At 35.7% G+C, this 12,574-nt stretch overlaps 1 protein-coding gene across 7 annotated transcripts in view; it reads left to right on the top strand.

The window, feature by feature from the left end:
* Positions 1-12,574, top strand: part of LOC116151868 (junction-mediating and -regulatory protein) — a 68,347-nt gene that overhangs the window by 25,645 nt on the left and 30,128 nt on the right. For 6 of the 7 annotated variants that reach the window (XR_010379710.1, XR_010379713.1, XR_010379709.1 and 3 more), the window contains one exon: positions 3,729-3,808. Coding sequence is in view for 2 of the 7 variants with exons in the window: in XM_064483663.1 (XP_064339733.1) it covers positions 3,729-3,808 (80 nt within the window). In the remaining 5 variants the exon portion in view is untranslated. Of the gene's footprint in view, positions 1-3,728; positions 3,809-7,250; positions 8,435-12,574 lie in introns of those variants that run through there. The other variant, XM_064483662.1, reaches the window with a different exon arrangement.

Raw genomic sequence — 12,574 nt, 5'->3', positions numbered from 1 at the left:
ACAAATCTACTTCCTATTTCTATGAATTTGCCTATTTTGGACGTTTCATATAAGTGGAATCATACAATATATGGCCTTTTATATTTGGCCTTTTTCACTTAGCATAATATTCAAGTTTCTTCTATGTTGTATTGTGTATCAGTACTTCATTCTTTTAGGTCTGAGTAATATTCCATTGTATGCTGATACCACATTTTGTTTATTCATTCTTCAGTTGATGGTCATTTTGATTTTCTCCAATTTTTGGCTATTATGAATAATCTAGTTTTTGTGATTACACTCATTCTTCAAAAACATTACTTTCTTCATATTATGTCCCATTCTTGTCAAAACTTTCAGTGGCTCCCTATTGCTTGTACAACAAAATAGAAGATGCCTAGTTCACATTAAAAGTCTTCGCTACTTTCCTTTCCACCCTTCTTTTCCATTGTGTTGTAGTTTATTATTTCTAAAATATGTGCTACATATGAATATAGATTATGTAAATGATATATATAATTTCATCAATTTAATTTATTTTAAAATGATCTAAATTTTTAAGAATAAAGACTTTATTTACAAACCAAAGAGTAGATTGAAGGTAGATAGGTAATCTGGAGAATTAGAACAGAGTAAAGTGAAATATTATAGAAAAACAAAGAAAAAACTTTTCTGGATTTGACCATAATGTCAAACAGAGACATTCATTTTCATATAATGTGAAAAAGCACCTCATTTGAGTCAGCCTTTGATATGTGGAACTCACTCAAATCATTCATTTTCTGATTAGCATGGTTATTTTTTTCCGGGGCCTCAGTTTTTCTGTTTTTTTTTTTTTTAATCCAGATAGTGTCAATCTTTTTACCTTTTTGACATGTCTGAAATTGTTAAAAAGGAAATATTTTTATATAAACTTAAAAATAATTTTCCCGACTATTTTTTGCATACACACACACAGATATAAATGTATAGTGGCATTTTTCTCCCATTATATGGAAAAATAGAACATAGTATATAGACTTAAAAAAAATCACAGTATATCTTAGAAATCTTTTCAGAATAGTACATTGAGAACATTCTCACTTTTTTTTTTCCTGCAGGATAATTTCTTTAAAATGTGTATCCACTTGAAATGTGATTACCTATACTTAGAAAAAGAGAGAAGGGGATATAAATGGGAAAAAGGAAACAATGTGCAGATGTTTGGACTTTGTTTATAGGTGAAAACAATGAAAGATCAGAAAATTTAAGTAATTGCCCAGGATCATGCAACCAGCGCAGGGTCCTGATGCTAATCTAGGTGTTTCCAAGCTCCTGGCCTCCCTGCTGTATCCATGTTGCATTTGATGAAAAAAAGGAGAGAGAAATCATGCCAACTTCTTTTTCAACAGAAATAATAGAATTCCAGACTTTATTTTCTGGATTAGTCCTTTAAGAAGCTTTGCATTCTGAAGCCTCTAGGTGTGCTTTTCAATCTTAAAAAGGACTATTTCTGATATAAAAAAGTAACATGAAATGATAGTAAATAAAACACTTTAGCTCTTTCCCTTCTGTGCGCCACTGAATATCCTGGTGTCACCATGGGCCGCCACCCCGCCTGGTGTTACCAGTGCTGTAAGAACAAGCCACACCCAAAGCCATGCTTCTGCTGAGGTGTCCCTGATGCTAAGATCCGCATCTTTGACCTGGGGTGGAAGAAGGCAAAAGTGGATGAGTTCCCACTCTGTGGCCAAATGGTGTCAGATGAATATGAACAGCTTTCCTCTGAAGGCTCCAGACAGGTATGCGGGGTGACTTTGGAAAGCCCCAGGGCATGGTGGCCAGGGTCCACATTGGCCAAGTCATCATGTCCATTGGCACCAAGCTGCAGAACAAGGAGCATGTGATTGAGGCCGTGCACAGGGCCAAGTTCAAGTTCCCTGGTCACCAGAAGATCCACATCTCAAAGAAGTAGGGATTTACCAAGTTTAACACAAATGAATTTGAAAACATGGTGGCAGAAAAGTGGCTCATCCCGGATGGCTGCGGGGTCAACTACATCCCAAATCGTGGCCCCCTGGACAAATGGCAGGCCCTGCACTCATGACAGCCTTGGTGCTGTCCCCTCCTTCCACACAACCACCAATAAATCCTACTTTCCTGTCAAAACAACAACAACAACAACAACAACAACACTTTAGGATGAATTGAGTAAAGTACTGAAAAAGAGACCCCAATATACATAGGTATTTATCGCAGGCAGCATTTCAGATTGGTGAGGGAGAAGATGGATGATCTGATGATTTTTTAAAAATTTATTTATTTATTATTGGTTTACATAAGTATTTTTTATTTTGGTGGGAAGAGGTAACTAGGTTTCCTCACTTTTAGAGGCGGTACTGGGGGTTGCACTTTACTACTTGAGCTGTACCCTCCCCCATGATTTGGTGACTTACGTTGCAACAAATTTCTAATTTGTCAAAACAACAACAACACCACCTGTTCATTGCTTCAGTCTTTACATAAAAAATAATTTACAAATTAAACAAAAGATAATATAAAAGGACTATGTGAGGTTAGCTTTCTTACTAGACTGAACTGAGTGAGTACAGCCATGAAAATTTCATTTTTTTCTTGATCACTATATTTTTGTGTGAGTTCTGTTTGTCATGGGTTTTCTCCAGCAAAAGTCCCACTGTAGAAGAGTGAATTTTCTCAAGACTTTATCAAGTAAAGAGAGTGAGAGGGAGCCAGCGACCAACTCCCAAGCTGTTGCAAAGCTCTTATATTTATTGAGAATAGTCAAAAAATAAATCAAAGTGAAATACATCATAGGAATGTGTAAGGGGTATGGTGTATGTGCAGGGATGCCGGTCGGCAGTTTCAGTTCATGAAAAACAAAAACATTATAATCTTAATTTATACTTAGAAGGTTACAATATTGATAATACAAATGGTTATTTTAAGCCTCAAACAATCATGAGCAAGGTTACAGTGTTCTGAATAATTGATAATGAAACCCCAGGCCACCACAGAGTCTTCATACTATAATCAGAAATCACCTAAGCACGCGAAGCAGCCCAGCTGCCCCCAGCTGAGGGCTAGGTCAGTTTTCTGTGAGCAGGAGTGACCTACACTATCCACCTGCGCCTGGTAAGCCAAGCACGTCCTGCCGGTTAGGGCGAGGGATGAGCTATGGTTTTCCATAAGCAGAAGCAGCCCTGAGTCTGTGACCTTGAACTAAACAAAGTGAGCAAAGCATGTCTCTGCTTTTCACGGCGAGGAGACAGTTCATAGCTGGTCCCTGCTCGCACAGCAGCTTCAAGGCAGCTGAGCAAAGTCCCGCAGCTAAGGCGGTGACTGCCACTGAGAGTTCAGTCTTTTGTGCTTTGGACATTTTGCTTTGAAGGAGCAGTATAATGACAAACACAGAAAGCATGGGTTTTGATTATATATTTCTTATGTGTTTACATAAATGTGAGAATATGATTTCGTTAAACAATCATTACAATATCAAAATTTGTTAACCCAAGTTTGTGCTCCCACAGTTTTGTATTTTCTGTAATTGCTCCTTAACACCAACTTGGGGCAGGCTCACAGCTTTCCTGATGTGTTTTAGTTACAAAAGCTGTAGTTGTGCTCTCGTCCCTTATTAAGCGTGACCTGTGACAGGAGGGACCTGTCCTACTCTGTGGTCTTTCACTCCCTTCTCCCCATTGCTGGGAGTTGTACATTTATGCAGCCTTTTTTGGATTATCTGTTGAAATAAGGTGCCGATGCCCTGTGACTCAGGAGCTGTACCTCCAGGAACTGAGCGCTACAGATATGCTCATGCAACCTTATCTGAAAGGTGAGTCCTTTAGAGATGAAAATTCTTTGTTCTGATAGAAATTCAGCACATCTGCAGCCTGTGACTTAGTGTTTACTAACAAGAGAGCTGCTAAACCTACCCCAGCTCTCCTGGCACAGTGGTGAGTTATGTTATAGCTTACCTACTGGATGTTTAACTTGTTCCCAGTGCTTTTTAGTATAAAAAATGCTGCAGTGAGTATCTTGGTGTACATGCTACCCACTCATGAGTGCTGAGAAAGTGTCTTACCTGCTGTAGCTAGGAAAGTCTTCTGCTTTACATTTTCCCTCCTCGTACTTCAAGGAGCACAGGAGAGCTCAGTTTAAAGTCACAGCTGATTGCCTGCAGGGGCGTGTGACTGATGGCAAGCCCTTGGCCCTTCCTGAGCAGGATTTTCTGCAGATCTGGGCCTCTCAGACTGACCTGGGACAGTGGTAACAAACGAGCTCTTCACTGTTGCCCACGATCAACTTCTCCACCTTCCTCTAGGGGTGTGTGTCAGTCAGGGTGCCATTATTTGTTTTGGACAAGACAACCCATTGGTGAGAGAGCCCCGTGCTTTTCTGGTCCCCTACCCCACTGTGATGCCATTGTGCTACAGTCGTGTATAGTTACTGACTCACAAAACATCTTCAACTGTCATTAAGGGGGTAATACTGCAGCCAGTTGAAAACTATCATAAAAATGTTGGCAGAAATTATATAAGATTTTTTCTGATTTTCTTGGCTTCTCTTTTTCTCGTTCCTTTAGCAAGAAGCAATGGTAGTTTAAGTTACTTAACTTGAGTATCTGCCCTAGCACATGTCATTTTTTTTTATTATCCCAATGAAATTCTGGGTCAACAGTAATAGTTTCTTCACAGGTACAGAAGTAACTTGATATGATATAAAAGCAAGATTTTATTCTGATTTATTAGCTTTGTTTTTTTTTTTTGTGTGTGTGTGTGTGGTTTTACTTTTATTTTTTTGTCAAACTCAGGAAAAAACTACCAAAATATTGCAAAGTTTTCCCATGTAGTCTTCATCGAGGTTCCCCAAATGTTAACAGCTTACACAGTGACAGTGTAGTTATCAAAATCAGGAAACTAACACTGATATAGTACTGTTACCTAGTCTCCCGGCTGTATTCAGTTTTCACCGGTTGTCTCAGTAATGTCCTCCCTCTGTCCAGGATCTGATGCAGTTGCATTTTAGTTGTCATGTCCCCTCTTAGTTTTCTTTAATCTGAAACCATTCCAAAATCTTTCTTTGTCTCTCACGACTCTTATACTTTGAAGAGTACTGGTCAGTAATTTTATAGAATGCCCCACAATTTGGATTTGTGTTTTTTCCCCATGATTCAATGAATGTTAAAAATTTTTGGTTAAGAGAACTCTACAAGTGACGTTATTAAGCTTACTAAGAGGCACGTGCTACTGATTTGTACAATTACCAGTGATGCTAACTTGTTCACTTGGTTTAGGTGATACGATTGGGCTTGTCTGCTGTAGTTGTGCTTTTCCTTTGTAATTAATAAGTGTTCTGTAGGAAAACACTTTGTGACCAGGTAATTATCTTATTTTACATCATACTCTCTAATTTTTATTTTCATTGATGATTCTTACCTGAAATGATATTATTACCGTGGTGTTTGCCAAATGGTGATTTTCTGTTTCCGTCATTCCTTCTGCATTTATTGGTTGGATCTCCTATAAAGAAAAGCTTTCACCACCAAGCCCATAAAAACCAGCAACATGGCGCCTTCACAGCCACCCCCTCTCTCCCTCTTTGGAGACAGCCCACAATCTGTCTATGGAGTGTGTGCCTACTTTTAATCTGAGCACCCAAACCCCACACCTCATGGCCTTTCTCTTGCCGTTCAATGTATCTCTCTGAATAAATCTACATTCAATCAAAAAAAAAAAAAAAGAAAAGCTTTCCTTCTTAGGTATGTGTTCAATTTTTAAATCTATATCAGAATAGCCTTGAGGATTTTTATTTTACTTATATCAGATGTACTTACAGATTCTTATTCTATGGATTCAATCTATTACCATCATTATTTTTGTGCTATAATTATTATAGTTTGGCCCTAGGGAACCCCTTCAAGAAGGCTTCTGTCCCATCACTTTTTGAGGATTGACTGGCTTTCTAGTACCACAGGATGTCCCAGGCTCATCTTGTGCATTCTCTGCTCTAGCCCTGGAATTAGCCATTTCACCAAGGAAGATTAGCTGTCTTTATTGAAGATTGGAATTCTTCTATGCTCTTTCCCTCATACTTGTATGTCACCATCTTTTAAAAATCTTTCCAATATAAAACCACTTTGGAGGATGTGGGCATGTAACTCTGTTGAACAGAAGTTAGTTTATATCCAGTAATTCCCTTTGTAGTATATTCTGTTTAGTTCCCAGCAGATTCATCTTGCACTAATTAAAGTGGGAGGATTTCTGCACAGGTTCCACTGTGCCAAATATGTTATTTCATGGAAACATGGTTGAAGATTTTCTTTGGTTTCATTGAGTACTTGATAATAACAGTTTTGAAAACTTTTCCAAGAGCTTTCTTCCAATGCTTATAGTATAGAAATATTTATATTCTCCATATTTTTAGTATAGCTGACTCAATTTTTTTTCCTTAAGAAAAATCTTGACTTTGCTTTAAGTACTCTCTTGGTTCACTTCCAAGGTGGGTTGGCCATCTATCCAGAGTACAATTTTGATTAGGCTTTACAATGTCTACAAAAGATTTCAGCCTTTTCTCCTTATTTATCATGTAAAACACATCTTTGCTCTTAATATACAGTATAAATTAGATCCCTGTCACAAACTGTAACTTCAAATTTGCAGTCTCTAGAATGGTGGAAAAGACAAATTATGAAGCATTATTTACAAGCCATTAGTTCCTAGACACTTGAACTTAAAACTAAGGGAGGCATTAGAACTCCATGTTCTTAGACTGTGTTGTTTTGGCACCACAGATTTCATTCATACTCTTTATTAATTTATCTTGTATTTATCTGTAAATTACCTTTACTAGTGGTTCTCAAAGTGTGGTCCCCTACCACTAGTAGTGCCAGCCTCCTGTGGGAACTAGTTAGAAGGGTAGCCTTCTTGGGTAACACCGAGAGGAGGTATTGTGGGTTATCAAGCCCTCAGGTGATCCTGATGCAGGAGAAACATTGCTGTGTCCATTTCCTGTAAATTGTTTCCAATTCCTGGTGGAGGTACAGAGTGCCAGTTTTCCTTTTGCTGTTTTATATTATCTGTTTTACCTAGCTTGTAGGGGTAGTGAGTTATTTTGAAGATTAACTCTCTGTTCTCTCCTCCCCTTGAATCTGGTAGCCTCAAATTTACTTTCTGTCTCTATGAATTTGTTAATTTTAGATATTTCATACAAGTGGAGACTCATACAACATTTGTCCCTTTTGCCTTGCTTATTTCACTTAACATAATGTTTTCCAGGTCCATCCATGTTGTAGAATGTGTGTCAGAACTTCATTCATTTTCATAGTTGAATAACAGTCTATTGTATGTATATATCATATTTTGTTTATCCATTCATTTGTTAATGAACACGGGTTATTTTCACTTTTTGGCTGTTGTGAATAAGGCTTGCAATGAATGTTGGTGTATAAATATTTTTTAGAGACTTTATTCAAATCTTGTGTATATATCTAGGAATGGAATTTGAGGGTCATATAGTAATTCTGTTTTTATCTTTTTTAGAAAATACCAAACTATTTTCCACAGTGTATGTATTGTTTTTATTACCACCAACAAGCTACAGTTTCTTCATATCCTCGCCAGTGCTTATATTTTGTTTTAAAAAAAGTATTAAAATTTTAAAATAATTATGGCTACCCCAGTAGGCACAAAGTGGTGTCTCAGTGTGATTTTCATTTGCATTTCTCTAATGGCTGATGATGTTAGGCATTTTTTCATGTGCTTTCTGGTCATTTATATATCTCCTTTTAAGAAATGTCTATTCCAGACCTTTGCCCATTTTAAAATTAACTTGTTTGTCTTTTTGTTGTGTTATACAAATTTTTTATATATTTTGGATGTTAAACCCTTATCAGATATATGGCTTACAAATATTTTCACCCATTAGGTAGGTTAACTTTTTACTTTATTGATAATATCTTGATGTACAAAAGTTTTATTTATTTATTTATTTTAAAGTTTTACATTTGATGAAGTCCAATTTATCTATTTTTTCTTTTGTTGCTTGTACTTTGGTGTCATATCTAAGAGCTACTGCCATGATAATGGCAATCCACGATCATGAAGATTTACCCCTGTGTTTTTGCATAACAGTTTTGTGATTTTAGCTTTTATATGTAGATTGTTGATCCATGTTGAGTTAACTTTTGTATATGGTGTGACGCAGGGGTCAACTTCATTCTTTTATGTGTGGAAATCCAGTTGCTCCAGCACAATTGGTTGAGGAGACCTTTCTTTCTCCATTGAATGAACTTGGCACCCTAATCAAAATCACTTGAAAATAGATTTATGGCTTAAAGTCTGGACTTTCAGTACTGTTTCATTGGTGTATATGTCTATTCTTATGTACTATGTTGTTTTGAAGATACATTTCTCATGCTGTTTTATATACTTTTAAAAAACTTCTTTAGGCACTTTAGGTGTTATTTTAACTTTTTATTCTTGATAAGTCTAAAATTATGAATAACTTTAAACATTTAAAATATTGCACTTAGTAAATTATAAAGAAGTAACTTTAGTATTATGTGATATGTACACCCCTGGGCTTCTGAGGGAAGCATGAAAATGCACAAGACTTGTTTCTGTTCTCTAACAACTTGCAACTCCATTCATTTACTTTAAAAGTACTATACTTTTGCTTTGCCGTTCTATTTTTTCATGTGAGTCCACCCTTATGATGTCGTTAGTATAGTATATGAGATGCTTATCCCTGTTGCAGCAAAGATGTAAAATTTAGATATAGTTTTTTTTGCTGTTGTATAGTTTGTATCTTTACTTTAAGTACCTAATTTTATTACTCTTGTTATGTTTTTATAATTCATTTCTGTTATATTCTGCAACTAGTTTCCTAGAGTATGGGTCTTTCATGTTTTAGTTTTTTATGAAAGACACTTTAAGCCAATATACTACTGAAGTTTGCCTCCTTCTGTATGTTTTTACCCATCCATCTGCAAACACGGAATCTTTCTTGGGCAAATTTTTATTCTGGTGCTGAGACTTGTTCACTGTGTGTTGTGCAGATAGTGAGATGGGCTATTGTAATGTGAACTTACAGGGTAAATTTTTAGTAGTTGATAGCGATGTTCTAAAGCATTTGCTCCTCTTGCAAGAACTTAATTATGTTTATCTTTAGTTACTCTTGCGTAGAATAGCACTGTGTGATAGAAATATAATTTGAGACACATATGTTATTTAAATATTTCTAGTACCCTCATTTAAAAGAGTTAAAAAGGGCTAGATATAATTTTAATGTATTTTATTTAATCTGACATATCCAGGATATTATCATTCTAACATTTAAACAATATGACAAGATTGAGATATTTAACTTTTTTTAAAAAACTTTTTCAAGTTTTTGGAACTATGTGTTCACTTTATATTTATTAAATAAATTTTGTAATTTTTTTTTAAATTGAGGTATAGTCAGTTTACAATGTTATGTCGATCTCTGGCATACGGCACAATTCTTCAGTCATACATGAATATATATATATATATATATATATATATATATATATATATATTCATTTTCTTATTCTTTTTTACCTTGAGCTACTATAAGTTATTGAGTATATTTCCCTGTGCTATACAGTATAAACTTCTTTATCTATTTTACTTTTTTAAACCAATTCCTTGAAACCTAGTAGGTCTTTTACATCTTGATTGGATCACCAAATTTTCATCAAAAATATTTGATCTTAGTTGAGACTTCAAACAATTTATGGTTGAAAATGTAGATTGACATGACTAAGTTGTTCCAAAGAAACTTATACTTTTCAATGTCTGAATTAAGTGCCAAAATTTTTTCTTTTACTATTTTTATTTATAATGATAAAACTTGTTCATGTTTTTTTTGAATTTGAAGCAAAAGTTTAACAGTTTCAAATCTGTGCTAATTAAGCAAATTCACTAATTCTTGTGTCAACTTAGTGTTATTAACATCATTTCCTAAGGATATTGCATAAGTTGAACAACAAGTTTAAACTCGATCAAAACAACAAAGTGTTCAACTATTTCTGATTATTTTTGCAGCCAATTTTACAACACTCTGTATTGTAAATAAAATATTCTGTACATTGATTCATGTTAGGGAAAAGTGTAAAATCTTTATTATCAAATCATATTATTGTAGATTCATCACCAGTTGTGGGTTCTGGCCAGCAGAAGTCCCACCGAGACGGAATAACTATTAAAGACTCTGTGGAATATTCAAGAGAGCGAGAGGGAGTTGGGAGCCTCGAGCCTCTCCAATCTCCCACATTTATTGAGTACAGTCAAAGGAGGAATGCAGGGATTTAGGGAAGGATAGGATGGGATCACAATGAGTACAAAGGCTTTGTTTATTGTTGGTGTTTGGCTCAAGGTCAGAGGACCCTTTTTGGTGAATCATGTTCGTGGGTGTTGAGCCTTTCAGCTCATCAGGGCGGAACGTATGAGAATCAGCTGCTTAACAACTTGGACTCAGGCGGCTGTGCCTGTCTTAGGTTGCCCCCCTCAGGGGATCTTACCCGTCATTGGCTACCCAGCCTTCTCACCTCAGAGTCTGCAGCTTTTTACCATTCCAGCCCAAGGCTGTTTTGGGGATAGAATACTAACAGCAGGCACGCCCAGCGTTTATAGCCAGGGACCTGGGTCATTGCTAAAACTTCAAGGCAGTTACTAAGCAAGTCTTCTTTAAGGAGATAAGCGGCTGGGATCTGTTACAATTTGTTAACCCAATCATGGGCTCCCACAATTATAAGAACTTTCAATTTCAACATAAATTTCTGTACCTGTGTAACTAGGTCATAGGTAAAACTTCTCTTTCTTTGGTACTTGAGGCCATGGTTGTTTACCTGTACTGAGATACCATTGAGAAAACATGAGCACTGCCATTTTTATCTTTGATTATTGAATATTGAAAAAAACACTTTCTTAATCAGCGTCAATAATACAGTAAATCTTTGTGAAATTCTTCCTCTACTCAACCATTGAGCAAGGAACACAAGATTCTTAAATGTATTGTTTTCTATTTTTTCAGAAGTTTTGCAAGCTGTCTAGGATTTTTATTATTTTCAAGCACATACTTATCAGTTTTAACAATTTAATACATGCTACGTTTCATAGCTTTAGAATGCTGAGCACAAACATTTTTTCATTCTATTTTTTGAGAGGGAGGTAATTAGGTTTAGTTGTATGTTTGTTTGTTTTTGATGATGGCACTGGGGATTGAAACCAGGACCTTGTGCATGCTAGGCACACACTCTATCACTGAGATATACTCGCCCCCTCACAAATCTACTCTATGTATGTCATATAATGGAGCAGAGCAATAAGAGGAATATCAGTTTCTTCTTTTAAAAATCCAATAAGTGTAGCTTTTTAACCTAACATGGCTGGAGCTGTCTATTGAGACAGAGACTAATATTTTAATATATAGCTGAAATTCTTTGGCTGTGTAAAAGATGAAAAATAATCCATGCTAAAATTTTGATTTTTTTAAGGTACATATTGACATTTCTTCTTAAGTTTGGAAGTTCTTTCAAACAAAATGTGTCTAAAGTTGTACTTTGGTAGTGTCTCTTGTATCATATGGCTTATCTAAAGCTAAACGAAAAGTAATTTCTCATATTTTGAATCTACTGATTTTTGATACAGGTCTTCCATATGATGGACAGTTGTTTGGTGGCTTAATTGAAGGCCTTCTACTTTTTCTATAATATCTGTTTTAGTATTCCTCATAATTTTCTAATAAAATATCTATAATTGAAATAATTTATTTACCATCTCTCTACTTAAATGTGGTTTCTTCCCTCTTTCCTTCCTTCTGTCCTTCCTTCCTTCCATCCTTCCTTTCTTTCTTACATCTCTCTCTCCCTCCCTCCCTTTCTTTTTGCAAGAATCCATGTCATTTTATAGCTTACTAAAGTAATAAGCCCAGATCCTTTAAAAATCTTTTTAAAATGTTCTTTGGACATTTACTTCTGATCTCAGGTGAATAAGTTTTTTGCTTCTCTTTTAACTTAGAAAACTTCTTATGAAGATTTACTATGTATTTCCTGAAAATGTCTCTTAATATTGTCTACTTTTTTGTTTAAAATATTTTTATATAAGTAATAGTTTTTAAATTTTGCTTTACCAGAGCTAATTGTGATTACTATTCATGTTAAAATTGGTGCATTGTTTTCTTCTAGTCTCAATTCACTGTGCCGGTGGCAGCGCTATCACAGCATCTGCTCACTTCATGTCTTTGTGTTACATTTTAGTAATTCTTGCAATATTTCATAATTTTTCATTATTATTGTACTTGGTGTGGTAATCTGTGATCAGTAATCCTTGATGTTACTATGGCAATTGTTTCGGGGTGCCAAAAACCACACCCATTTAAGATGGCAAACACAATCGGTAAAGGCTGTGTGTTCTGGCTGCTCCACCAACTGGTCATTCCCCCATCTCTCTCCCTCTCTTCAGGCCTCCCTATTCCTTAATACAGAACAATATTGTAATCAGGATGATTAATAAACCTACAGTGGTCCCAGTGTTCAAGTGAAAGTAGGAGTTGCATGTCTCTCACTTTAAATCAA

The sequence above is a fragment of the Camelus dromedarius genome, unplaced genomic scaffold (assembly GCF_036321535.1).
Source record: "Camelus dromedarius isolate mCamDro1 unplaced genomic scaffold, mCamDro1.pat HAP1_SCAFFOLD_179, whole genome shotgun sequence".
In the NCBI taxonomy this organism is placed as follows: Eukaryota; Metazoa; Chordata; class Mammalia; order Artiodactyla; family Camelidae; genus Camelus; species Camelus dromedarius.
Note: the sequence above shows the minus strand (reverse complement) of the source record. Positions and strands in the feature narration are given on the sequence as shown.